The 27,018-nt window shown below is 40.2% G+C and overlaps 1 protein-coding gene across 5 annotated transcripts in view; it reads left to right on the top strand.

The window, feature by feature from the left end:
* Positions 1 to 27,018, top strand: part of cadpsa (Ca2+-dependent activator protein for secretion a) — a 206,380-nt gene that overhangs the window by 121,487 nt on the left and 57,875 nt on the right. Inside the window, exons 12-20 of one of the 5 annotated variants that reach the window (XM_068712606.1) lie at positions 2,678 to 2,814; positions 3,973 to 4,172; positions 12,563 to 12,643; positions 12,928 to 13,029; positions 13,126 to 13,189; positions 13,475 to 13,598; positions 16,343 to 16,411; positions 20,774 to 20,880; positions 25,861 to 26,017. In XM_068712606.1, the coding sequence (XP_068568707.1) occupies positions 2,678 to 2,814; positions 3,973 to 4,172; positions 12,563 to 12,643; positions 12,928 to 13,029; positions 13,126 to 13,189; positions 13,475 to 13,598; positions 16,343 to 16,411; positions 20,774 to 20,880; positions 25,861 to 26,017 (1,041 nt within the window). The remainder of the gene's footprint in view (positions 1 to 2,677; positions 2,815 to 3,972; positions 4,173 to 12,562; positions 12,644 to 12,927; positions 13,030 to 13,125; positions 13,190 to 13,474; positions 13,599 to 16,342; positions 16,412 to 20,773; positions 20,881 to 25,860; positions 26,018 to 27,018) is intronic. The other 4 variants (XM_068712609.1, XM_068712608.1, XM_068712607.1 and 1 more) reach the window with 4 other exon arrangements.

Below are 27,018 nucleotides of genomic sequence, written 5' to 3'. Positions count from 1 at the left end.
GGAGGAGGTCGGGGTGAATAGATGGGTCAAACAAACACAGGACTTTCACCCAGGACACAGCTGTCAAATGGAATACAGTTGTGTTGAGTTTGACAACTTCATCACTGACAATTAAGAAGTGTATCTTCATGATCAGGTGTATAGTGGTGTGGGCTGGAGGGTTTAGGTGTTGGGGCATCAATGAGGATCTTGGCAAGCGTAATGACAGAAATGTGTTTCATGATCAGTCCACAAAAAAAGCAAGCCAAGTGCTAAATAGCCCCAAATGCTTTTGACCATCCAACCAAGGACCAACAGCGTTCGTCTCCTCTGGATCTATAAATGAATAGCAGCTATCAATCATTGTCAAGGCCGTCCTTCCCCAGCCCAGATGGACGAGGGTGACTAGTGTCACTGCATGTTATTGTCCAGCCCTCCCGCCTCCCCTCCCGCTCACTCACATCAAACAGACTTGACAGGCCACCAGCTACAGACCAAGGGGGCACCACAATGTCACCTTTTTAGATATTTGGGGGAGGGTGGGGGGGGACTTGTTGAGGGGACACAATCAGCTCCCAGCATCCCGTTCTTTGTTTTGGTTGTTGATTGACAGCTGGGGAGCCTTCGCTGGGCAGTGAAGAGGACTTTGGCTGACAAATCTCTTGATCGCTGTGGAGCTCCATATAACCTTCATTCACATGTGTCCCAGGTTTGTCCTGACTGATGGACAGTCCACGCTCCACAGTCTACTCAAGATCAAAATGAGCTGTGCAGTTATTGAAAAATAATATCTTGTTGCTTGTGTTATTCTATTGCTGTGTTGGCCAGAATGGATTATACCGCTTATAATATACTTTTGCAGCAATGAAAACATAAAGGCATTGTTTGTTTATATTTTAGGAAACTCTTTCTGCTGTGTCCTCAATCCCTTTCTTATCATTTGTCAAATTTCATTTAATTCTCCTATTTTGCAGATTGAGATTAGTGTGGGGCCACTCCACATCCTCTGCTCATTTGGAGATGTTCAGGACAGTGATTAATTAGGGGCCCCACCAGGGGGCTGGGACCACCAACACTGTAGAGAAGTGGTATTAGAAATGGGGAGGGTGTTGTGAGGCGGCCGTTGGATTGTATGATGGGTAATGCAGTTCTGGACCTTGGTTACTCTTAAGCTGCCAAGCTTAGGTGTGTGGGTTAACATGTTAACTCAGCCATTAGCGATCAATGCAACATTCTGTTTTATAAGGCAGTAGACTCCAAAGCGTAGAGTAGTGGCAGCATTAGTCTTGTAAAGGCTGTCCATTAGGCTGAATAGCAACTCCATATTCTGATGGCTTCTGTTCTATTGACTAATAAAATTACAGGCACAAGACTTTTAATGAGTCCACTGGAGAAATAACTCGGTTAACCTCTCACTACTCCCCGCGTCCTTTCAGTGCCCATGTTCACACACAACGTGCGGCAGAGATCGGTGGCCGGCTTGTTTCAGCGGCTATTTCTCTGAATCTGGCAACAACACACACTGATATTTCACTATCTAACAATTAAAATTACATATTATATATTATATATTGTATAAAATTTGATGATTGATAGAATTTTTGATTTTCCTCCCCCCACTCTGCAGATTTTCCTTTCCTCATGATCAAATTTCAAAATCTGCCCTTACACTTTTTATTAGATATAGCCTAGTGTCACTGCTGTTTGTGATTGTGGTTTTTAATTATGTAAACTACTAATTTTGTACATTTTAAATTGTAATGCATAAAATATTTTTATATGCTTAATTTGCATGCCAATACATTTTTTTGAACTATTGTTTTTGAGTACTTTCACACAGAATATAAATATAGTATGTAGCAAAAAAGCAAACAACCAATCATGATGTGTGGAATGGGTTGAGTATATTTATGAAACAGCAACACAGAGACACAGAAACTTTATTACGCCTTTCAACCATGACAAAGGCAGCACATACCAGATCCATTCCTTCCATTCTTACCTTTCACAGTAAAGGCCCTAGACATATATTATTTGCAGGCAAGTATTTTGTATCTTTGTGTTTTTTATTTGTTACGACCCCAGTGTCTAAAGGGCTTAAGACAGTGGAAAAGACTTAAACTTGAAAAGATCTTTAGAGCTGCATTGATCCAAATGTACGCTTTTAGACATGAATATCTGACTGTGCATGAATTCAACATGAACATGACCCCCAGAACTAACCATCAACATCCAGATCAGCAGTCACCTCCTGAACGCTGCCTGGAATACTCTCCTGTCCACATTAAGTTTACCTGCCTGTTCAGTCAAAACTGGCAACATATTGGAGTCAATGCTGGACACACCTAAAAACTGATTGGCCCTTTAAAAACAAAAAACAAAATAATGCTGTTTCATGAAAACTTAATTTTTTTTTACCTATAATAAAGGGCTTTGGTGTATTTTTATACTTTTCAGAGAATGAATAATTACTTAATTTAACTTGAATTTGTAGTTTACGTTGTCCTTTGTTGTGCGTTCAGCATTGCGGTATTGTTGGCACTTCATAGGATTATTTGTTTAAATTTTTGTTCCACATAACAATAAATTGAATGCCATTGTTATTATATTCAGTTTTTTCCTTCCAGCACTGACATTTGCCCCCTGTTTCTTTTTTTTTTCTCTGCCTGTCTGGCCCTTGTTGGATGGGTGTGCACAGATGCTGACCGAGCCCAGAAGCACGGCATGGACGACTTTATTTCAGCCAACCCCTGTAACTTTGACCACGGCTCGCTGTTTGAGCTGGTACAGCGCCTCACATTGGACCACAGACTCAACGACTCCTACTCCTGCCTGGTAAGGAAAGCCCTTGTAATGTAACCAAGAGAAACTGAACTCAAAACGCATATCACGTGACCATTCATGTACACTGAGCATGTGCGAGCAGTGTAAACAGGAAGCAGGTGGTTGCTTAGATACAGAAAATACAAATAAGTATTATTGTTCTTCATTTAATGTAATTGCTCTATATACCCCCCCCCCCCCCCCCCCCACACACACACACACACACACACACACACACACTTAAACAGAGACTAGTTTAGTGGGGAAAACTACGTATAGGTCTTTTCTCTCACATACTTTAAATTTACTTAAAAAGTGAACAAAGCAAATCAAATTTTTGCTACATTATGAGTGAAGAAACTTGGTCAATGCACATCTCACTTGTTTCCCCTCGGTTTTGTTGTTGTCTGTTCTCACACTCGTAGCTTGTACTGGAGAACAGCATTCATGCTTTGTTGTTTACAGTTTCTTTGTGAACTTCACTATAGTTGTGAGGAACAAAATCTGCTCCGTAGGGCTGATAACGCTGCTGCTTGCCTCCTGCACATGTAGGCAGTAGTAGCTTTATAGACAGTGGCTAGCATAGGCAACGAGGTTGAATGATAACTACAGCTGATATTAATTGTTTCTTCCAAAAAGTGTTACGTGATAGGGGTGCGGCGATCACGTCATGACTGATAAGACCAATTCAAAGGTCTCTGTTTCTGCCTGTCCAGACTAAAACGCAACCCCAGAGTTTTCACACTAAAACAGCATCAGACAATTTCAAACGTCTCAGTTTTAGGGGTTATAGAATGCCGGGGTAGTGTGGATGGCAAAAGTTATACATATTCAAACTTACTAGTGTGGATGTAGCCTTAGTTTGAAGGAGGCTGAGGATCGAAGGACCTAGTCCAGCTACATGTACAGTAATGTCTGTACAGTCTGTAGATTAGACACAGCCCGCAAACAGGACTGTGGTAACAGTCAGGTTAATAAAGCATGGCAATGATTCCCTTCATTCACATGCGGTCAAAGACCTATAGGTCCACCTCATCTATCTTGTATCTACAGGTAAAGATACCAGAATTATGAAGCATGCTGCCTGGCTTGCAGTCTTGTATGATGTCTGTATGTGTGTACCAACATCTGTTTGCCTCACTCAGCAGTGTATGTGTTTGTCACCCACAGGGCTGGTTCAGTCCCGGTCAGGTGTTTGTCTTAGATGAGTACTGTGCTCGCTACGGCGTTCGAGGCTGCCACAGGCATTTATGTTACCTGAGCGATCTGCTGGAGAGGGCAGAGAACGGAGCCATGATCGACCCCACCCTGCTGCACTACAGCTTCGCCTTCTGTGCCTCCCATGTCCATGGAAACAGGTACACATCAAGGTGCTGGCTAGTTCCACGTCCTTCACTTTACACACAGCCAATAACTAGCCTTGAAAGCTAAATTGATTACAACACAAAGTGCAATTTTTTTTATTCTCAAAACTGATGTTGGAGCAGGAAAATGATGACAGATGAATGACAAGCAGGCCAGTCCACATATCCAGGCACATACAGGATGCAATATGTGACCCCTCCATCTCTGTTTTTATGCTTTTGAGTGAAATGCTTTGATTTGTTTTCATTTTGCATGTTGTTTGCATGTTGTTAGCATGCTCACTTTTCCTTTCTCTCTTGTCTACTTTTCCTGTGTAACCTCTTTACCTTGTTCACTCTCACAAACTGACCTTCTCCTCACTGTTCCCAAATCCCTGCACGCCCACACAACCACACCTAGTCAGCGTGTGTCTGAGTTGCTAAACTGGCCAGTATCTGAGGCCGAACTCGAACGAGCCCTGTTCCCTTCTGCTCCTGAGCTTCCTGCCCAAACTGCTAAGAGAGAACTCAAAATCATTGATTTTATGAAGAAAAAGGACTTCAGGTCCCCAATTTTCTCAGGAACTAGAAGGTAAGTAACCTCCTGGTCTGTGTGGCACAGTCTGACTAAAGAGGAAAACAGAAACGTCTTCTTTAGAAAATGTCACCATCATCCCTGACTCGTGAGATGTGAGATTGCTAATCACAGTTTTCCAACAACACAAATGGTCAGGCAGGTTGTGAAACAAATCAGGTTTAACCCGGTTATTTAAACCATTCAAGTGAAATTTGGCCAAAATGAATGCATCTGGATTGTCTGTTAGAGGACTTGTACACACATCTACAGCAAGCACAGAGTCCCAGGAAGTAGCTCTGCAAAACTAGTGGACAGAGGCATAGATGTCTGAAAAATCTGAATCCTGATTAAACAATCTGAGATTGAGTTCTAATTTACTCTTGAATGATCAAATTCTTACTGCCTGTGGGCTTTAAACCTGATATGTCAAAGTTAGCAGCTTGATCTTTTTTGGAGGAAAACTTAAATTAACAGGGGTTATAAATGATTCCGATGGCAACCCAACAGCTTAAATACATGAATTGATAAAACTAAACTAAAACTACCAATTGACCATACATGATTGTTCCTTTTAAAATACTCTTGCACTCTGAACTGTGCTTGTCCTCAACTCAAACTAAACTCCCACCACTGCCTCCATGTCAACTCCTGTGTAGGATTTGGTGACATCTAGAGGTGAGCAACCAACTGAAACTTCTCCTGTTTGTCAACTGTAGGAGAACTATGGTGGTGGACGCCAAAGCGTGAATGGCCTATCTAGAGCAAGTGTTTGGTTTGTCCATTTTGGGCTACCGTAGAAACATGTCGGTGCAACATAGCAGAATCTGTGAAGAGGACCTGCTCCCTACATAGATATTAATGGCTCATTCTAAGCAATAATACAGTAAAGAAAACATGTTCATGAACATAATATTCTATTTCTGCCAATAAATCCCTCTAAATGCTACTGACTGTTCCTTCAAAAGCTCAAGCGTCTGGTTCGACAGTAGCTTTGTTAGCGTTCAGCACAGGAGTCATGTGGCCTTCGTTCCAGTATGTACCCTGTTATCTAAGTTGCAGTATTTACCTCTCGTCTAATCTGCTGTGATGTGCTTGGACATCACATCTGTCAACATCACAGTCAGCCGTCTGCGGCTGATGCGTAACAAAGATAGACGAGGGCCACTCCGGCGCTGAGGGCAAAGGTCAGGGAGGCTGTCGGTCTTTGGTTTGAACTCAGCCATCAAAAAGTTCTTTGTTACTGCCAGAGGACAGAGTTCATTATAACACACAGTTTATAATGATGAAAATAAATACACATCCATGTGAATTAAGGTCTAAATTCAAATTTCTTCTTTCATAAAATCCCAAAATAATGAGTCCTTTTTATCTACGTACCCACACACATCACACAGAGACCTGCTCTGCCAGTCCAGCCGTCGCGCCTGGAGGTCGAGACATGACAGGTTGACAGGTTGTCATGTGTGATGGCCGAATGTCTCCGCTGCCGACGCTGCTGCGTGTGCCCCAGTGCACACACCTCTCCCAGACCACCCAAACGAACACACACACACACACACACACACACACACACACACACACACACACACACACACACACACACACACACACCACCCCCACCCCTGCCTCCTAATAGCCTGCTGGTCTGGAGGCGTTGGTACTCCGAGTTGGACTCGGTTGCGCGGTCGCCTGCTAAAGTGTCAGGATTTGACTTCTGTCCAGCTAAATGTCGACTCCATTTAGATCCACTGTTTGTTAGGAAATGGCTTTAAAATAAACGGATGAAATATCAGCTGCTCTTCATTTCATATAAAATAAAGAGTAATTTACTCAACTTTGATGTGAAACAGCAATTCATGTTCAAACTGAAGCTATATTACAGCTTCTACAGCTAGCCTCTATGGTTTTAAAGTGAGTGAAATGCAATCTCAACAACCAGTGAGAATTTGTACAAAATGTACATTTTCTTAAAAGATAGTCTAGTATTCACACATGCATGTCTGTGCAAACATCTTGTGGTACAGCAGGTGTGAAATGTATATTTTGAAATAGAATCATGATAACAAAAGTGTGTTTTGAATTGATACAGAAAACCCACAATAACTAAATAAAATAATCATAAAGTCAGTTTAATTTAAATTTAATTTAAATTTAAAATATTTTTATTTTACTTTATTTTTTAATTCTTTTTGACTGATTTAGAGCAGCAATTAACCATTTTTTATATATATTTACTTCTTAATGATTCACCTAATAATCTTCTGTGGATTCATAAAATGTCAGAAGTACAAACATATCAGTCACAGATCCCCAGAGTTCTAATGTCTTGTTAAGTTGACCAACAGTCAAAACCCAACCAAATGACAGCCAGTAATTATTCACCTTTGAGAAACTGGAGTCAGATTTTACATTTTTGATTAGAAAATTGTTGAATTATCAGAATTATTCAGAGTCGTTTCCAGTTAAAGCTGCAGTTTGGGATTTTTTTTAAATATAAGTTGCAGGAGATTCCTAATGCAAACATGTCACATGGTTTTCTACCTTGAGGACTTGATGTGGTGGTCCCCTGCATATATTTAAAGGAGACGTGAACGTGTTGCTGGCTCGCCGTCTGTCTGTCACTGATGGCTCATTTGCTTGTTGTCGTCATCGGAGCTGTGAAGTCATGAGGTCAAGCAAACATGAGGAAGCTGCCAAGAAACAACGCTCGGCTGGATGAAAAAAGAGGGAGAGATAGAGCCCTGCAGGACTTAATTAGTGTGAAATCTCCCTCTTTTATTTTCTGTCACAATGTGAGAGGTGAGGCGGCTTTTTACTGTGAATCTTTGTTATAATTCCTCTCCAATGTTTTGAGTCAGTCTTGTGTACGCCAATGTATTTCTAATGCATGCGATCACCATGCACTAAACAATGATAAAAATGCTATTTACATACAAAGAAGACCAATTTGTTTTTAAATACTAGAAACAGGAGGTCTTAAAAATCTTCATCAAATTGTTTACAGGATATTCAACCTTCGTTTCTTTCTAATGCATTTGATACTAAACTTATTTTTTGGTTGGTTTAAGGCTTTTTGCCGATTACATCTACAGTCTATCACGAGGGTCACTAATAGGCGGACCGCGGTCTGGTTCCAGACCCAGAAGCCGTTGTCTGTGGACCCTGGACCTAAAACCGACAGATAATTGAGAATTATTACATTTTGATGGTGCGCTTCTATTTTAACCGGCACAGCTTTTCTATCCTTTTCGGACTCATTCAGCGGTCCAGGAAACACACCGGCCAATTACATGCCTTGCAAATCACATCACGTGATGCTGCTCAGCCATTCAAATATGTGTATTCTGATAAACGTTGCAACTCCAGTGGCATAAACACACACGGCAGCAGTCGGAGAACTATACGTGAGTCAGAAGTTATTTCACATGATGTTCTCCAAGAAGAGAAAAGTAATCAGAGAGACCAGAGAGACCAGATTATTTAACCAAGAATGGACAGACTGTTATCGGCTCATTCTTCCCACGGACAGTTTAAAACCATTATGTCTCATATTTTCAGAGACCATGACGATTATTAACCCTCCTGTTAGGTTGCGGGTCAAATTGACCCGTTTCAAAGTTTGAAAATCTAGAAAAAATATTTTCTGTATAAAACTTCTTCTGCTTGCCTTAATTAGTGTAATCAACGTTTTTTAAAAAAAAAAAATATATCATGCATTTGCAACCACCCCCTGCAGGTTTCTATAACAGAGATGATGTTCGTGTCATTTTGACCTGGCAGTGAAAATGGAGGCTATAAGGGGCCAGAAGTGTCAAGTTTAGATCATTTCTTTCTTTGAAAACGTGAGACAAAGTATTTCTTACTCCCTCCCACCATGTTTCACCCCATTTCTCACACACACACACACACGCACGCACGCACGCACGCACGCACACACACTCTTTCTCACTACCCCACCTGTGCGAGAAATACAGATACTATTTTGACGGGAACCTTTTATAAACTCCACCCACACTTAGCAGGGGAGGGTTGCTTGAGAGTCCTACCAACATTACACTCTGCAGATGCAAACAACACAGCAGAATACTGTAGGACAACATGAGCAACAGAAACAAAGGATGACAGCCCTGGAGGCTCTGGAGCACATCCTTGATCACAACAGTGAAATAGAGGAGGATGTGTCTGAAGATGAAGACCATCTTGAGGTCAATTCAGATTTTAATGGTACTGATTATGAACCATCAGATGAGGAAACTGATATACCTGTTCCTCCAAGCGAGACATTCGTGTCAAAAATTGTGAAATATAGTGGTCTTCCTCACCCAGTACACATCAGCCAAGACTGTCTGCTGAAAATATTATAAAGACAAAATGTATTTGAACAAAGCACACCGTGACGACATGTCACTCGTGTGCTGTGTAGACACAGATACACAGACAAACGCACACACACACACACACACACACACACACACACACACACACACACACACACACACACACACACACACACACCTCGTTCATTGTGCTCATCTCTTGTTCATTTTTGTAAATTTCTGTTTTTTAACACTATAAATGAACATAAATGAAGTTTACTTTCAATACAAATCCTTTTGTATTCATTTGGCTTGATTTTGAGTGAGTGGGTCAATATGACCCTGAACAGCAGAGGTGTCTCATCATGAAAAAAAGAAGAAAAAAGAAAGTTTCAAAATGTACAAAACATTTAGAAATAAATACATGTTATAGTAGACTAATGCAATTTATATCTAGGTTTTTCCAAAGTACCAAAAAAAATGTTTGAACATGTATTTTTCATGAAAACGAGTGAGTTATCCTAATTGAACTATGATCTATGGAGAAGTGAATAACTCCATTCTACTAAATACTGATTGAATTGTTAGTAATGGAGTTGGTAATGAGGTACAAACTATATTTATTAGGATTTTTTTCTGAAAAACGAACATAACAGGAGGGTTAAAAGCAGCAATGTGAAGCACCTATACGAGACAAAGCATAAATCTTTTCTCACTCACATCCAAAATGAAGTCACAAAAAATAAATGATCTAAGAGCCCAATATGATCAGAATCCTAACTCATGAATTCACTGTCCAACAATGATGTTAACAGAGAGGAATAAAGCTGAAACAAGAGGTTTAATAACCACAAAGAAAGTCCCTGCACACACATTTCTCTTTTTAGAAGATGAGAAAAATAGAATATGTTTTTTTGGTTGACATCACTTCACCCTGAATGAACTGAATATAAAGCTGCAGGACAATTCAAAAAGCTTTCTGTTTCATAATTTATTCTTAAATGCAGCCCCTATTTTACTTGAAGTAAGAGAAGAACATTTATTTATGATTGGATTATGTCTTATTTATAATTCATCCATTTCAATTTCAAAAACTGACAATAAATATTGTTCAGATATTATTCAATTGAACTTTATTTATTTCATCTGACAGTCAGTTGATGACTACATACAGACGTTAATATAACTGCTAGGCTACTTCAATATATATGGGACTAAATCATAGCGCTATAACCTGCATCATCATTTTCTAAAGTTAGAATAGGAACCTCTGCAGCTTTAAGACCATCCTGTCCTCTACTTCAGAAAAAACAAACAAATGTGATGATGAGAAAATATTGTCTGTTAAATTTATGTTCAGGTCAAAGCATCCAGTCTACTAATCCCTACAAACATATTCTGCATTCATATGTAGAATATGTAGGCAACGGGTCAAGATTTTGGATATCAGAAGTGTTGACTTAAATTTTAGTATCGACCAATCGCGTTCAAACAGGCTTTGTTGAATGCAGGTAAACAGTCCGTATGGAGAGCAATCGGCTGAAATGCACTCATCGGCTGAAATGCAATCTAGGAATCCAGCGGATATCGTTGATGATTTAGCTTTTTATTGGTTTAAAATTAGCTTGTTGCCAGATATCGGCTTGCCACACCGGATTCCCCAAAATACAGCCCCCTACCTCCAGAGGCTTATCATCCTCAGACCAATAGCTGATGGGTTCTGAGATTGCCATTCTACAGACTCGCACACTTGCGCTCCTCCTCAGCCTTATGATGTTCAGCAGCGGAGCCCTACAGGTGGCTGTGACACACTGACAGTGTCAGTGCTCAAGTATATATAGCCATGAAAACTGAGGAGGAGATGATCGCTGATGCTCAGCAAATTGGTACTTCTTGAAATCTAACAAGCAAGTGCAGAGCAGTGCAGCAAATATACCCCCCACCCCACACATACACACGCGCGCACACACACACACACACACACACACACACACACACACACACACACACACACACAAACAGAGACAGTTTCTCACTGTCTGCTGAAGTGACATGTTAAAAGGGGGTGGTGGGTGGTAGAGAGGGTAGGGAAGAGGAGAGTGTCATGTCTCCTGCTTCTCATCATGCTGTCATGGCCACCAGTCCAACGCCTCTTCTGTCACATGCACTCTGCTCACACTCCACCCAGACCCAACCATGTCACAAGCGATAAACACATTGCATGCACACATACACACACACACACACACACACACACACACACACACACACACCTGCTTGAATAACTGTAATAGCTAAGAGTGTATTGAAATAATAATAAAAACATGATATAACAATGATAATTTGTTCCAGCAGAGCATAGCCTGTAAAGTAACTTTGCATCATGAAATTTGGCATGCTTGCCATTCAAATAAATTTGAATTGACTGATGGTGTCTTTGACAGTGTGTGTGTGTGTGTGTATGTGTGTGTGTGTGTATATGTGTACAGAGATGTAGTACAGAGCAAGCTAACCATGTTTTCTCACAGCTTGTATTCATCATAAAGTATGCTGCCTTTTTAATTGCTGTTGATCACGTTTACTGTAACGACGAGAGTCAGCACCTCCGAGTCCATCACTCTTATATCTGCATGTCTCTGTTGCCAATCACTGCAAGAAGTTGTTTTTGTGGTTTGGGTTATATCCCAGAATCTCTCATGAAAAGCATGCTGTTACTTTTAATCAAATCTCGTTCTATATCAGCTCAGGTTATGCCGTTAACACAGGAGAAACTGAGAACGATGTTCAGCTCTGTGCATTCCAGCATTCTGTGCAGAAACATCAACAAGGCATTTCCTAGATTTGCCACAGCGATCAACAGCTGACAATTCAAGAATGCCATTGCAGTAATGATGTTGTATTCTGTGGAATCTGTCTAAGACATTTTCATACAGGTGGAATCGGGTCCACTTTCTTGGTCCAAACTTAAGTTCAGGAAAAGAGTCCTATTGCCAGATCTTTAATTGAACTAATCCCAGATTTGGACTAAACTACCAACGTGAAGGCAGCCTGAGAAAAGAGCTAAATACAGAGATCCTGGACTTGAATTAACTCCAACCCCGTGGGGCTGAGTCCTGGCTGTGGAGCTTGTTTGTATCTTGTTTCTTACAGAGGTGGCACTGGTTCTGAATAGTAAAGTCAATGCTTCATGTCTTAAAGCTGCATTCTCTCTAATGTCCATCAGGGGGCGACTCCTCTGGTTGTATAGAAGTCTATGAGAAAATGACTCTACTTCTCTCTTGAATTATTACCTCAGTAAACATTGTAAACATGAGTCTATGGTCTCAATTTCTAGTTTCAAGTCTTCTTCAATACAGCATGATATTCATTTAGTAAATTATGGTCCATTTAGAGTCAAATAGACCATAAAGCCTGCAATCTGGGAGTTTTCCGCTTACAAATTGAACCCTTTCACGGTTCGTGAAAGATATTTGTAACATTTTGGTCTCCAAAAAATGTCTTATTCGGCATTTGAATGTGTTTAGCTCCACGCTCTTCAATCACTTCTGGATGCAAAAAAACAAGATGGAAGATGGCCAGAATTCTGAAATCAAGGCTTCTAAACGGTAATCCACAAACCAATGTGTAACAGTGACTATGTTCACCTCTTATATACAGTCTAAGGTCCTTCATTGGTCTGTTGTTTTTCCAGAACCTAAGGAGATTCTTAGAAGCATACACAATGTGTAAATTTACATGTATTTGAAACATTGATACTCAAAATTATACACAAACTTCATCATCAGGGTTGAAAATCTCTCTTGTGTCAGTTGGTGCTCTACTTGATTCCCCAGGCTGCCTGGCGACACAGCAAAACCTTTAATTGCTTGTAAATGCTGTTGTCTTTCAGGCCTGATGGTATTGGCACAGTGACCGTGGAAGAGAAGGAGCACTTTGAGGAGATCAAGGAGAGGCTACGGGTGCTTCTGGAGAACCAGATTACACACTTCAGGTAGAAACCATGTACAAGCACCATGTGCTGATCTCATGCCAAACTGGACTGCTGAGGGTTCACATGTGAATCCAATCTGTGGCCTCCATACTGTAGGTATTGCTTTCCATTTGGACGGCCAGAGGGAGCGCTGAAAGCAACTCTGTCATTGCTTGAAAGGGTGAGTCACTTTTACAGCTGGACAGAATTTTTCTTCCATTCCCTTTGGTTTCCCTTTTAAAACGCACCTTTCTCTATCCTCTTAAAAAAAAAAACGTGTTGGCAGTGATCCATATTTATGTTTATGATATCTCCTGATATGCAGCAGAAATTCCTTCTGATGCTAGAATAGTCTTTCAGTCAAAACTTACTTGTTCTGGTTGACATTTGTCATCATTTGTCTTGCGATGATATATATTTGCCGTACACTGATAATACAAACTCTTGCCATGTCTTTCCTTTGTAGGTCCTGATGAAAGATATCGTTACTTTGGTTCCACAAGAGGAAGTCAAGGCTGTGATCCGTAAGTGTCTGGAGCAGGCAGCTCTGGTCAATTACCAACGGCTGTCGGAGTACGCCAAACTGGAAGGTAAGTCACTGCTCCTTAGTGTTAGAGCTACTGTAGTTGAAACACAACTCTTAACTTGCTGAGTCAGTGAGAGTTCAGATGTGAGAGATTATAAATGCAGTGTGGGGAGGGTTTCTGAACTCAGTGGGGCAGAGCTCACAAAATGTGGTTATATTATGTGGTTGTTGTAATAAAGCTTATAGAACATTGTGGGATAGTCATCCAATAGTACTATGCATGTTGCACCAAGCAAGGATATGATTAAATAACAGTGACAAACACTGACGAATCACCTGAGGAAGTAGAGTTTTTTCATAGTCTGCCAATTGTTGGAAGTTTTTTTTTGGCCATGCTTAGACTTTCTTTTTTCATTCATGCAGTCAAATTCTAATCTTTACAGCATTATTGTGCATGAAATTTTGGAAAAAAATAAGCCTTTTCACTAAGATTTTGGAAAAATTACACTTGGCTTTAGCCTTGGTTGGTGACTTTAGGATTGACTTCTATACAACTAACATTTAGCTATTTGCCACAGATGTGCGTTTTCAATAGAGATCCTTAGAACAAAGCAGCTATACAATACTTTAGAATATTTTATTGCGTTTCTGAGTTTCAATTCTGAATTTCAAAACAAAGCCTAACCTAATTTTTTCTTCACAGCTGCAGCTAAAGCCCCTCTAATAATGCTCTGTCAACATGTTCTTAATGGCATGACCATTGTTTTAACACAAATGCTATGTTTATTTTGCCTTATCTTCAGCTTATGCTAGTAGCAAATGTAGTCTACAGTAAGTAAAAATGCATTCAATTCAATCTTTATGCTGACTTCTGTCCACCATACCTTTTAGCCGAGTCCTGAACTGCTTCTGTGTCCCACTTTGACCTGCCTGGTAGTTGAAGCGATCCTTCTTCTTTCCCTCTTCTTTCTCTCGAAGGAATTCCATACTCACTTCCTCTTTTTTCCTTGTCTATTGGCTTTTGCTGCTTCTCATTATCTGCTGTTTGAAAACAGGAAGGCCAATAAACAAGACACGATGGGACTGCTCTTTGTTGCAGTTCAGTGTTTTTTTCTGTTGCATGGTGCAAGTTTTCTTTAGTAGGCATCATAAATATTTTGCAGACCTTGCATCTTTGCATCTTGTTAATTTGGTTGCTAGAAATCATTTTGATCAAGAGCCATCTGGCTTTTGTTAACAGGACGGAGCTCAAACCTGGTAACTTCTTTATAAGATCTTTTGAAATGCTGCAGACACGGTACCTATTGGTCATTTGTTTAAAAAAACAGCTTGAATGCTAACTGTTCCTGAAGCTAAATGTGTTCAGCTCTAAATGTGCCAAATACACAAGATGTGGGATCAGGGCCTGAGACTAACGTTGTCCCAGGGAAAATATTTCTGATAATGTGAACATTGTGAACAATTAATCTGTGTTGAAGTTGGCAGGTGGGGCTTTTTCAATTACAACTCCTCCTACTGACTCAATAACTGTATTTAATGTCAATTATAATTGATTCTCCTGTTGATCAAAGCCAATTAGTGTTTGACTGCATTCAGGCCAGATCAGGGGGAGGTTTCCTTGCTAAGATCTGATAGAAGTACAAGACAGCAAACAAGTATGTTACCCAAAATGTCGGTGGTCAAATTGACTCCGAACTACTTAAAATGGTCATTTCAAGACGGTGTGTGTAAAGAAACCATCACCTCACTGGAGACACTAAGGAGCATGAACCTTAGTATGTCAGTTGTGATTGTTGATTATCCCCCAAAACTCCTTTCGTTCATACCGGTGTGCTTCCTGGCATGGGATAGATATGGGAAAAAATCTCTTATACTTGACCTCTGCTTGGCGGAACGAATGGTTAATCCAAAGTAGACGGCCCATTCTCTTTGAGCCCCAGACACAAGAGCATGGACACGGTCTACTTGTACCCTTGTATGCGGCCATCTGCCAAAATCCGTCAACTTGCAAAATCTCAGCTACCTGTCCCCAAATAGCTCAAACAGGAAAGTGTAAGCACTAAGATGAGCCTGATTAGTTGTCTGGCTGGATATGGTGAATCAGCGACATTGCAACTCAGAATGATTTTATGCAGTTTGACAACATATTTGTTAGCAGAGCTGTCAAAGGTGCTATATGTAGCTTTAATCTTCATTTTAATTTATTCATGAAATCAGTTTCTTCATGGCATTTTATGTAATGAGTTTTTACATCTCAAAGGGAGTTTGCTTTACTGTACAAATATATAGAATAACAACCAGAACATATTTTTTTATCAGATTTTGAATACTTATATGTAAAATTGACTATAGGAATTGTGAACACAACTACTACCTGAAAGTATCGACCAATGATAGAAAGTCAACAGGATTTGACACGAATCAAAGGATCAGGAAAAAAAAAATCATGTATTGAACAGTAATTAGGATCTTGAAAATGAGAAAGTAACAATTCAAAATGATTTATCAGACACAGTTTTTTTGGGACACATTTTATTTCTAATTTGTTAATATTCATTTGAGATGTGAAGATGATACATATTGCACCTTTAATAAAATACATTCTAGATTTGAATTAACTGAATAGTGATACACCAATATGCTTTTATGGCATGCAATGTGTGAAATTCTAAGATAATAAATAGCTGTACAAAGAATGCAGGTATGGACCCTGAAAGCCTCACATCGGTCAAACCCTAGTGCCCTGTGTGCTTGCCTCTCTGACCCCGGCCTCTTGCATGCCTCGGTATCCTCCCTCTTTCTCTGTAGGGAAAAAGAGAGAGATGTATGAGCATCCTGTCTTCTGCTTGGCGTCTCAAGTGATGGATTTAACCATTCGTGAGTACCTTCCTCATTCCCCAGCCCCACACCTCTGCACCCTTCTATGTTCCTCTATAACCAGTATGCACGCCAACAACAAGAAGCAAACTCACATGTTTGTCGTCCCTGACGTACTTTGGTTTGTTTGTATCTTTTGTTTAAGTCTGTAAAGTCTACAGTTACAGTTTCCTGATTTGTTTTAAGCTCAATTTGTTGCTTAGCCACAAAAAACACTTGTCTAATCTTTCTATGAGCTTGTTTTCTGTCCCGCCCAAACCACCTGTCTGTCTGCGACTTGAATGCATTTTTACTTTGCTTGTGTGTAAATCCTTTGAGTGTTTAAGATCATGGTACATTCAAACAGGACCCCCACATCCTGTATACCCTTGTATAAGGGTATCATTGTGCTCAATCGTTTGAGTGAAACCTCTTTGGACTAAGGCCACCATGAAATGCTAATACTGATGACATTTATTATAACTATTTTAACAGGTTTTTATGCTTTTTCAGATTTCCGCATACTGGATTTTAGGTCAAAGTGAAGATGTTTTGTTTTTTGTGTCCTTTTTTCTTGCTTCTTTCTATATTGCAAACCGTACTTAAAGACAAAACCGAGGCTGCAGATATTTGTTGAACAGTCAATCTAACGTTTACCTTTATTTCTGCCTCCTGTCTTCCATAACCTCAGTTTATACTATCTGTATTGAATAATCTCTTCTTTCTCACCCTTCACCTGAAACTTTCCCACCTTTCTCTACCTTCTATCCATCCATGCAACCTGTTCTTTTTTTTAAACAAATTGACTGTTACTTAGTGGAGAGAAATCTGAAGGATCCAGGTGACGTTGTACTGTATGTCTAACCTCTGCTGTTAGCTCATCTGCCTTAGACCATACCACCATAGACCCTGTCACCACCTTCCTGATACCTGGACATTGACCAGCAAAGGCACAGAAACCTCACAGAACATGTTTCAGGAACGTTGTGACCCCTCCACCCCCCATGTGGTGTTTCTCACTGCACTAAATGATTAGACTGGTGAAGAACCCGTTGTTGAGATTAATCAGTTCCATTGAGAATTAGAAGATATAAGAAATAACACAATTCAAAACGTTTTGGTGAAATTGGCAAGAATTGTTTGCAATGATTAAATTGAACTGCAATTTCACAATTATGTAAGATACTAGATCAAATTTGGCCTTACCCTAATGATAACCATTTGTAAAAAGCATTGGAACTGATGTAACGTTGATAAAACACAACAGAGGAGCAGAAATGAGTTGATGATTGACAAATGGAAAGAGAAATATTTAAGATAATTCACACATTGCTAGTTAAAATCACTTCTGTTGTTGAATAACCCAAAAGAGTGACAAACGAGTGCAAACATCCAAACATGGAAGAAAACACTGTTTGCATGCAGGTGACATTTAAATTATATATATCCAAGACATTATCCTTTCTCTAAGATAGGAGTAAAAAAAGAAAATATATCATTCCTGATGGCAAATGAGTAGTGAGCAAGCACTCAATCCACGGTAAACTGGACTTGGTAACCGTCAATCTCCGGTTAAAGAAGACCTTCAAACTTCCAACATGTCAAAACAGATCTGTATAAGTCATGAAATAATACATCCCAGTGAAGCGGTGCATGATAAAAAACCATGACCATGAAATCTGAGCTGACATAATGAAGCTGTCCACATGTCGTCCTGATTAGATCTAACAAAGCTTGAGTCCATTCTAAAAAATGTTTTTATTTCATGAAATAAAAATAAAGTAATTGTTCCTTCGTTTCCAAAAGTACACTTTTAAATCCTGACACAATAGCTCTGACTTGACACACATTACTACATCCTAACAGCCCCCCGCCCCCTTTGAACTCTTTGAACCAGTACAGAACTCCCATTCTGTTGAAGCTTTCAGCCATGTTAGCATGACAGCAGGCAATCCTCCATCAACCCGCTGCGTTGTCCACAACATCAGTGAGCCACAAGGGCTCTACTGTCATGACTCTGATGTGGCCAATTCAAACCCTGTGAAGCACTGCAAGGGTAGGTTCTTATCCAGCAGGAAAATGTTGCTGACGTTAGAATGAGAGCCCACACCTGTTCGGAAGGGGCCGAGTGCTCGGCCAGTGGTGTTGAGTGGTTCCCGAGAACCACTCATACAAACAACTTCATACTCGACACTTGGTTCCTTGGTTCCTCAGCAATACACCTGCTTAGCTGTGGCTACCCGCGGTCAGAAACATCGGTGCAACACAAAAAAGCACACCAAAGTCTAGAACTCACGGCCATGAACACCGGTGAAATAAACGCTGGTTCAAGGAAAAAAAAAAAAAAAGAGTCTGGCTACCCGTAGTCGTGAACACAGGTGAAATACACTGCAGCTACTTGCTGTCATGAAAATTGGTGAAATCGATAGCCATGTCCGGCTACGCATGTTCAGAAATACTGGTGAGATACAACTACTGGATTTGTTAATTTACAAATAGGCTAGGTAATTAGTGGCTTGCTTTGACATGTTAAGGAAATCCGGCATCCAGCAGCAAGGTGAACTGCAGTCAATGAGCCGCAGTTTGTAATGTGCTCTACCTCAGGCATGCTTGCTTATTAGATGTCAGACCATAGTGTGGGTTGTGGGTAATACAGTAGCCTTAGCAGTCCCTGCTATGGAGAAGATTTCAGACAGAGCTGAGAAATCACAATTGTAGCATTTTCAAAATGCTTCATCACTGCAGACAGAAACAGCAATGTACCATAGCTACTCAATAGACATGAAACTAAATAAAAAATGTGAATTAATTCAAATTCCTGAATTTATCCTCCATCGTCTACAAAGCTCAACTTCTAACTTTACCCTGCCACTTGTTACAACAGAATTGAATCTTGCTGATTGGATGTTTCTTAATGCAATGCTGGAGTGGAGGCATTCTGCTTAAAGTCTTGGTGTTTCTACCTCAGAATCCATTACCTTCCATATCAGGAATACTTGGAGTGCATTATCATGCTTGTACCATGGCCTCTTACCAAAGACAAATAAAGATAGTCCACTTCAAAACCAACAGTCAGTTGAACCCATTTTTAGTTGAACCTGCCAGGCATCTGTTAACTATTAGAAACAAGTACATTCTCAGACTTTGGTATAAATTCAAGCCTCTCACTGAACATACTAAACGTCAAAGTATGAAAGACAAAATTGTATTCAGTGCAGTCTACGTCTACTCTGCAAGTACAGCAACTCCCCCCATTCAAACCAATCACACTGTAAAGTCAGATATACTGTGGGGATGAGCACAACATAACCGCCACATTGCTGCATGATGAGTGTTCAATGTACATGCTGTTTGCATACTTCATCACGCCCATGTTTCCTTTGGATGACATCATCACTGCACCGTCAAAGTGACAGAGATGTGCATCAGTCACTATACCTCGAGCATCACCTCTTTCAGCCACCCAGCAGTGCTTCCAGCACTCACAGGGACAGTGTTGATTGCAAAAATGGTTTAACAATATGTAATAACCCTAGAATTAAAGCATAACTAGGGCTAGGTAAAACGTGTTGCACATGATCTTTGCTTCAAGGAAGTCTATTAACACCATAATGATTTGAATCAGCCAGAATCTGACCTTAAAGGAGCAGTGTGTAGGATTGAGGGGGTTCTATTAGCAGGCATGGAATGTAATATTTATAACTATGCTTTCTTTAGTGTATTTCCACCTGAAACTAAGAATGTTTTCATTACCTTAGAATGAGCCGTTTCTATCTTAGAATGCGACAGGTTTCTACAGTAGCCCTCAACGGACAAACCAAGCACTGGCACTAGAGAAGGCCTTTGTGTTTTAATGTTTAAATGGCAGAAGAAGAAGTGGCTGGTGTTCTAAATCCATCTCACCGCTAGATGCCATTAAATCCTTCACACTGCTCCTTTTATTCACACTATTATATTCTCGATGCTACAAACACAATGCAGTCTTTAGTCCAAAAGCACTAAGGTCTGATACCCAGCACTAATTATAACAAAGTTGATATTTCATGTTTGTATTTTGAATATGACCGTGAGATTGTCCCAGTGATTCAGGCTGAGGCTGTAGACTGGGCTAAGGATCACTTTTGCGGCAACAGCTATATCCAAAATTTGTGAGTGACTTAATCCTCTAGCTCCAGTGTGTAGGAGTAGGCAGGATAACATGCATGCTGTATACGTACTATACTATCTAAATACTGTATGAAACAAGATACACTTTTATATCTCAGATCAGGGATGTGTTTAATCTCTTTGGGTTGCATGCATACATTAGTAACAAGAGACAGAAAGAAGGTTTAGTTGCTGACCAGACTCTGCCCACATTGACCCTTGACCTTTGTGCTTCAGAGAATGTAGGGCGGTTAGTCACCCCTGCTAAAAAACTGGAGGACAATATTCGCCTGGCCGAGCTGGTGATTGAGGTGCTTCAGCAAAATGAGGAACACCATGCTGAGGTCAGTGCATCTGCGCACACACACACACACACACACACACACACACACACACACACACATCTAATGAAAATATTGCTTATTCCGTCATTTTAAAATGAAGAAAATGTGTCTCTTACATCATCAAGAATTACTGTTCTGTTTCTTAAATTACTTATTTACAGTAATCAATTCACTATAATGCCCATCTGCACACAGATAACACTCAGCCTTAACTTAAAATGTGTTGTTTTCTGACATGAAAGTGGAAAGAAGCATGTTAAATACCTTAACAGGATAGCATTATAAATGTATGTAGGAAAACTGAAGGCTCTGAATCATTTGAAAAGAGTGATCCACTTACTATAGCATGTTAAGCTTTGTTGAACATTGCTATAATATCCATAAAGAGACTTATATATCCGGTTCTCACATGTAGCTTTGCCTGCTTGACATTCTTTTGTATAATTCAGAACAGCAAAATTATTTATCAGAATTCTTGTATAATAACCCTTTTCTTGGCATTGAGGTTGGTTTATGGCTTTTTGCCAGTTACACCTACAATCTATGGCTTACACATACTCATCATTTTGATTCTTCACTGTTAACTTTGTTTGTACGCCCTCTGGCGTTTCAGAGACTAATGTAGCGCACAGCAGACAGAGTCTAAACGCCTCCGTGCAATGCTTGGTGTTCGCGCGACTTCTGCGGAGGCTCGTGCAGCCGATCGCAAGTAGAAACAAAAGCTTTAGCCATTAGCACCAGTTTATTGCTGTACAGAGGACAGTACTAACAATGGCCCGATCAAGATATGTTGACTCGTATAGTAATCGGATGGTAACTGCAACATATTGATGTTTAGTTGACAAGATGGCTCACTAGCTATCAAACAAGTGGACATGATTTTTTTTTTTCACTGTCCATGTCAATAACAACACAGCAACAAAGAGTGCATTATATCACCTGCAAACCCTCTATTATAGGCTGGCAGTACCCTCCAAATTAAATCCAAATTTAGTTTTTAGCACCCACATGGTTCCTCAAAAGAAAAAGTAAACACGGTTATCCTAAAACTTGCTGAGTTCTATAAAATTCAATCGAAAACTGGCTACAACCAGTCTAACGCCATCGGTGGAACCGTTGATGGCAACGTAGGAGGAATGCCATAATTCATTTAGTGTGGAGTATTCTGTCAGTGTTTTCAGGTGTCGTCTTCCAAACTGTTACATTAGATTAATCAGTCACAGACAGGTTTATGTTCGGGATGTTGATTGACTTAAAAAAACGAACATTTGTGGACTTTCAATTGACAATGTTTACCTATGTCTCCGGTACGGTTTCTAAAAGCATCAAGTTACCTAAAAGGGATCTGAAGATGAGTTTCAGAAAATAGTAATTTTGTACTTCTTTTTGACTGTAAAAGTTTCATGTTCATTCAAATTCCAAATGTTAAATACAAAGCATCTCTGTTGATCAATGCAAAGGGAAAAGATGTGCACATGAAGAAAACATGAATTTTGAAGGTTTGTTTTGATTAGAAAATCCCTTAATCCATCCTCTCTTTCTAGCAGCTTCCTGCGGATGCTGTGCTATCTACATTATTGTAAATAATATTCTTTTTTGTGACTTTGTTATTGAAAGCTGACTTATTCCCTCTCTGCTTTTATTTCAATGATTTATTTGGTTTGCGGGGAAATGTTTGAACAGGGAAAAGAGGTATGTGATTGTTTTAGTGCCCTATGCCCCGTCTCCTACCCTACCCTTACTGTAAGTTCTGTGCATGCACTTAATGATATGGCTATTGTTGTAGAGGATCATTAATGTTTCCCTACTCAACAATGACCCGGAACCCCTTTCGGCTTGTGGTCACTGCTAATCAAGTGCTTGTTGGCAGTGCTTGTTAGTTCCCAAGCTAGCAACAGTTTGGCCTTTGGTAATAGAGAACAGAGACAAGCACTTAAAGAATGTGTTTTATTTGTTGAGCTCATTAAGCTCGGATCTGAGAAAGCAAAGTACAGAGTTGTGGCTTTCGATGCTGTACGTGTAACTTTTTGGCGTACAACTCTGTACCTTGTTTTTGAGGAGTCTACCCCAAATCATCCCAGAATATGCTAACCCGTTTTCCTGTGTTTAGCCATGTGTCATTTATTCTACCGAGTCCTGTAAGTAAGCTTGGGGAAGGTGTTGTGTCACCTTTCCTTCCCTTAAAAAGAAACCCATTCCTCTCCATTGGATCTTTCAGCACACACAATGGAGGAAATGCGAGGCATGCTTTGTGTGAGCAGAGATAACATGATCTCTCCCCTTGCATTTCAATGAAATGTACTATGTTGCTGCTCAAATAATGTGAGCACATTGGTGAACCAACCTAACCAGCGTTAGACTCCAACCCTGGCAAATATTGATATCAATTCCATTTTTGTTTTGGTCAATTCACAATGAAAAAACATTCATAACTCAAGGTTATTATAATTCAATGTACTTGTATTAATGTTTTACTTGTGTGTCTCTAAAGCTGGTTATTGCTCATTCTATTTACTAGCCCCATTTTGTGCCTATCATGTAATCACCAATTTTAACTTCCAGGCTGTCAAGTCAATTACTACATTGAACCTATGCACATGATCTACAGTTTTGTCAAAAACTGAGGAGTAAAACTGCTGCAAGTTGTTGAGCAAAACTTTTTTTTTTTCAAAGGCATGTTTATAATCCTGTAACACTCTTCTGTCCTGCCACTAAACACAAATATTACTCCTCCTGTATCATGACTTTTACATAGGACATCTCCAAGCAAAATGAAAGGAAAGTACTGGCTGTAATGGGACCGTAGACCCAGCACTGTGCTGACCATCAGCCCCCTAATGGACTCATCTTCTTTAATCAGTGTAATGTTAGCATTAAAGAATGGTGGAATTAGCAAAGTAATTAGCCAAAGTAACTATAGTCAGCCTCTAAATGAGCAAAATTTAACAACTTAATGCTTCATCCCCACACTCTTGTCACAGCAAAGGAAAGCACATTACTATCGCCAGATAAGTGTTAATTTTGTTCGGTTCATTTTCTGCAACTACTGTTGTGTAAAAGCAGTGCGGAATTAGACAAAGCTCACCAGCAAATGGCTAGCTAAATAAGACACTGGGCCATCTCTTCATCTCTCTAATAAAGTGGTGCATTTATGAGGTATTTTGTAGGCCAACCCGGAAGTTGACATCACACTGGTTCCCTCAACAAAAAGCTAAACTATTAGCAACTCTTTCTCTCCATCTCTGATACTCTTTGCTGATATTGTAGCTCGCTAGAGCCTTTAATCAGTTTATCATTTCAAGTTACGTATTATTGTTTCTGGCACCCAACATCACAGCGAGATGATATTTTCAATGTGTAACTTTACTGTGTAACTTTACTCTGAGGTGATTCGTGTTTGCCTCCAGTCTTTCCTTTTGTTTTGCACCGTGACGTAATCATGACTTTGGCTGTAAATCACAGTGGCTTGTGGTTTCACATGGGACACAATCAGTAATCTCCTGGGTGAACGTCCTGTGATTTTAGATGGACCCATTCATCCACCCGATTTGCTCACTATGTGGAGTTTGTCGCTCTTTATACTTCCTGGTTCACAATTACATGAATTACTCATGATTTGTTTGAGACAAGAAATACTTAGTGGCCCTGAAGAAGTCATTATGATCCCGCCTCAAGTTGCATGAGCCCACTTTTTCTTTTGCTATTATTATAATATTTTATGCAAAATATCAGAGACCGCATTGTTGACTAGTTGATGACTGGGTGCAATAGAAACACAAGCGAGTTAAATCTTTTGTGTCTGACCTAAAGTGCAGTGTTTCTGTACGGATTTTATCCACACAAAAGTATCTAAATTTCACATCGGAATTTTGGTTCACACCCAGGTTACATGACTTTAGTTTGGCAGGTGCTAACATGTTCACAGTTTTACAGCTGCACAGCCCACCAGGTTCATGGGGTGTGATAAGCAGATATCATTTCTGGTTGCCATCGTCATTTGAGTTAATACATGGTGATGCAACTTATGAAAAAAGTTAAAATTCTAAATCTTTGTACACTTCAGAGAATTGGTTTGTTCTGACAGGAGTGTATAGATACGTTTTTTTTAAATACTTGGTTTAAGAAACATCCTGATACATCTTTTTAGTTTTACTACTTATTTCTCAAATGTAAAAGTGATGATTACATGAGTGGCACTGACTAGATGTACCTTCCTGCGAACTATCTCACACCTACTACCCAATGCTACAAGCTCCCATGGCAAGTGCATGCCCCCTCCCCTTCCACCACCACCACAACCACGAAAGCCCATGGGTACATTCACATTACAGTGTTGACAGCTTGATGTGAATGAGCAAACACCATGGTTCCTCAGGGGTCCCTCTAAAGAGGCCTGGCAAGAGTGGGGGTGCATGGAGGAAAGTAAGTGTTTTTGATGTGCATGAGAGAGCCCTGTCCCTAACAGTCACTCCACTGCGTCTCCTCGATGGGGGGATACGAGCGAGACGCAGCTCGCTAGCTCCTTTCTTCTGATTGACTCGCAGAAGGAGCTGCGGGTGAGTGTTTAAGTAGCTCCCTGCCATGCCTGTCAAGGAGCTGCTGCTGTGTCCTCTGTGGGCCAGCAGAAAAACGTGTGATTTTCCGTGCCCAAGCACTGTTTTTATTGCTGTGAGTTGTGAAGAATGCTTCCCCGGAGATCTCGCAGTGGCAACAACTTGATTTCATATGGTGAAAAGTGAGAGAGAGAGCCAAGAACACTTGCAATAGATCAGTGGAGTTGCATTACATCGTTGGCCGTTATGGTAAATGAGATTCAAATTGTTAGCAGTGAATTCCTAAAGACGTGCCCATGTGCAGCACTCATATGTGCCCTCTCTTTGTTTAATTTGTCTCCTCTCTTTCATTCTCACCCTGTTGATTTCCTTCCACTCCCTGCACTCTATCTCTCTTTCCTCTCTGTCTTTCCCTCTCCATCTGCAGGCTTTTGCGTGGTGGTCAGACCTTATGGTGGAGCATGCCGAGACCTTCCTGTGTCTGTACTCGGCCGACATGGACGCAGCTCTTGAGGTTCAGCCGCCCGACAGCTGGGACAGTTTCCCCCTCTTCCAGCTGCTCAACGACTTCCTGAGAATGGACTGTGAGTTAGGAGCTATTAAAAAACATATTCAACTGTCAACATGCATTAGACAATCAGAGCATTATGCACCATGTACAACAGTAAAACAAGTTGAGTATCATTATTTGCACATTTTATTTGGACTTGATTTCAGCATAAACAACTAATTTACTTAACTTGACCATCCGGATGGTCTGTTACACAGAACCATCTGAGAAGCCGTCATTGAAAACTGTTTGGAAAAGGGCAGGCACTTTCAAAAAATAGATAGCAGGTGACTGGATGAACCATCTGTCAATCGAACTTGTATCGTAGGGAGTCGGGAGAAGATCAACATATCTTTTCCATGTAATAGGGCCTTCAGTGTGGTTCCTTATTTCTTTCAATAAAAAAATATTCTCCAATTCTGATATAAATGATGCTGTTGCAGCAACTTAGCTCGGGAGCTGCCATTGTTGTTTTGAGCGAACAATCATCTCTCTGTGTCGTCTCACGCTGACCTAAGCCATTGCTGCCAGTAGCTCCTCACAGGATGCTGATTGGTCTATCCTCTGGCTTACAGGACACAAACACATTACTTGAAGCCTAAAAAGATAGATTTTTCATGTGATGTGTGATCCTGTGATTCTCGCGGGATCTCTTGACATCGTGAGCATCTACCTGCCATGCAAGATTAATATTTACTCACTGTCGAAGTGACCTCATCCATACTACGTCATATTTTGATAATTGCTTCCAGCATCACTATATTGTGAAACACAATATAGGTTAAGGTTAGAACTGGTGGTTTATGCTGTGAAACGGTGGCGGTTAACGTTGTCACACACGGTTAAAATTGTGAAACAGTAACAGCTAGGTTAAGGCAGCAAAACCACTTAGTTTGGGTTTGAAAAAATGGTTTGACTATATTTATACTACATTACAACACATCTTTTTTTTAGCCATAGTTCCTACTTGAAACTGATCACAACAAATCTGTGGATTATCCGGGTCGTAATTTCTGGAAAGAGACATTGCAACAT

This window comes from Cebidichthys violaceus, unplaced genomic scaffold (genome assembly GCF_023349555.1).
Source record: "Cebidichthys violaceus isolate CVI_PGR_0920_01 unplaced genomic scaffold, fCebVio1.0.p SCAF_17, whole genome shotgun sequence".
NCBI lineage: Eukaryota > Metazoa > Chordata > Actinopteri > Perciformes > Stichaeidae > Cebidichthys > Cebidichthys violaceus.
Note: the sequence above shows the minus strand (reverse complement) of the source record. Positions and strands in the feature narration are given on the sequence as shown.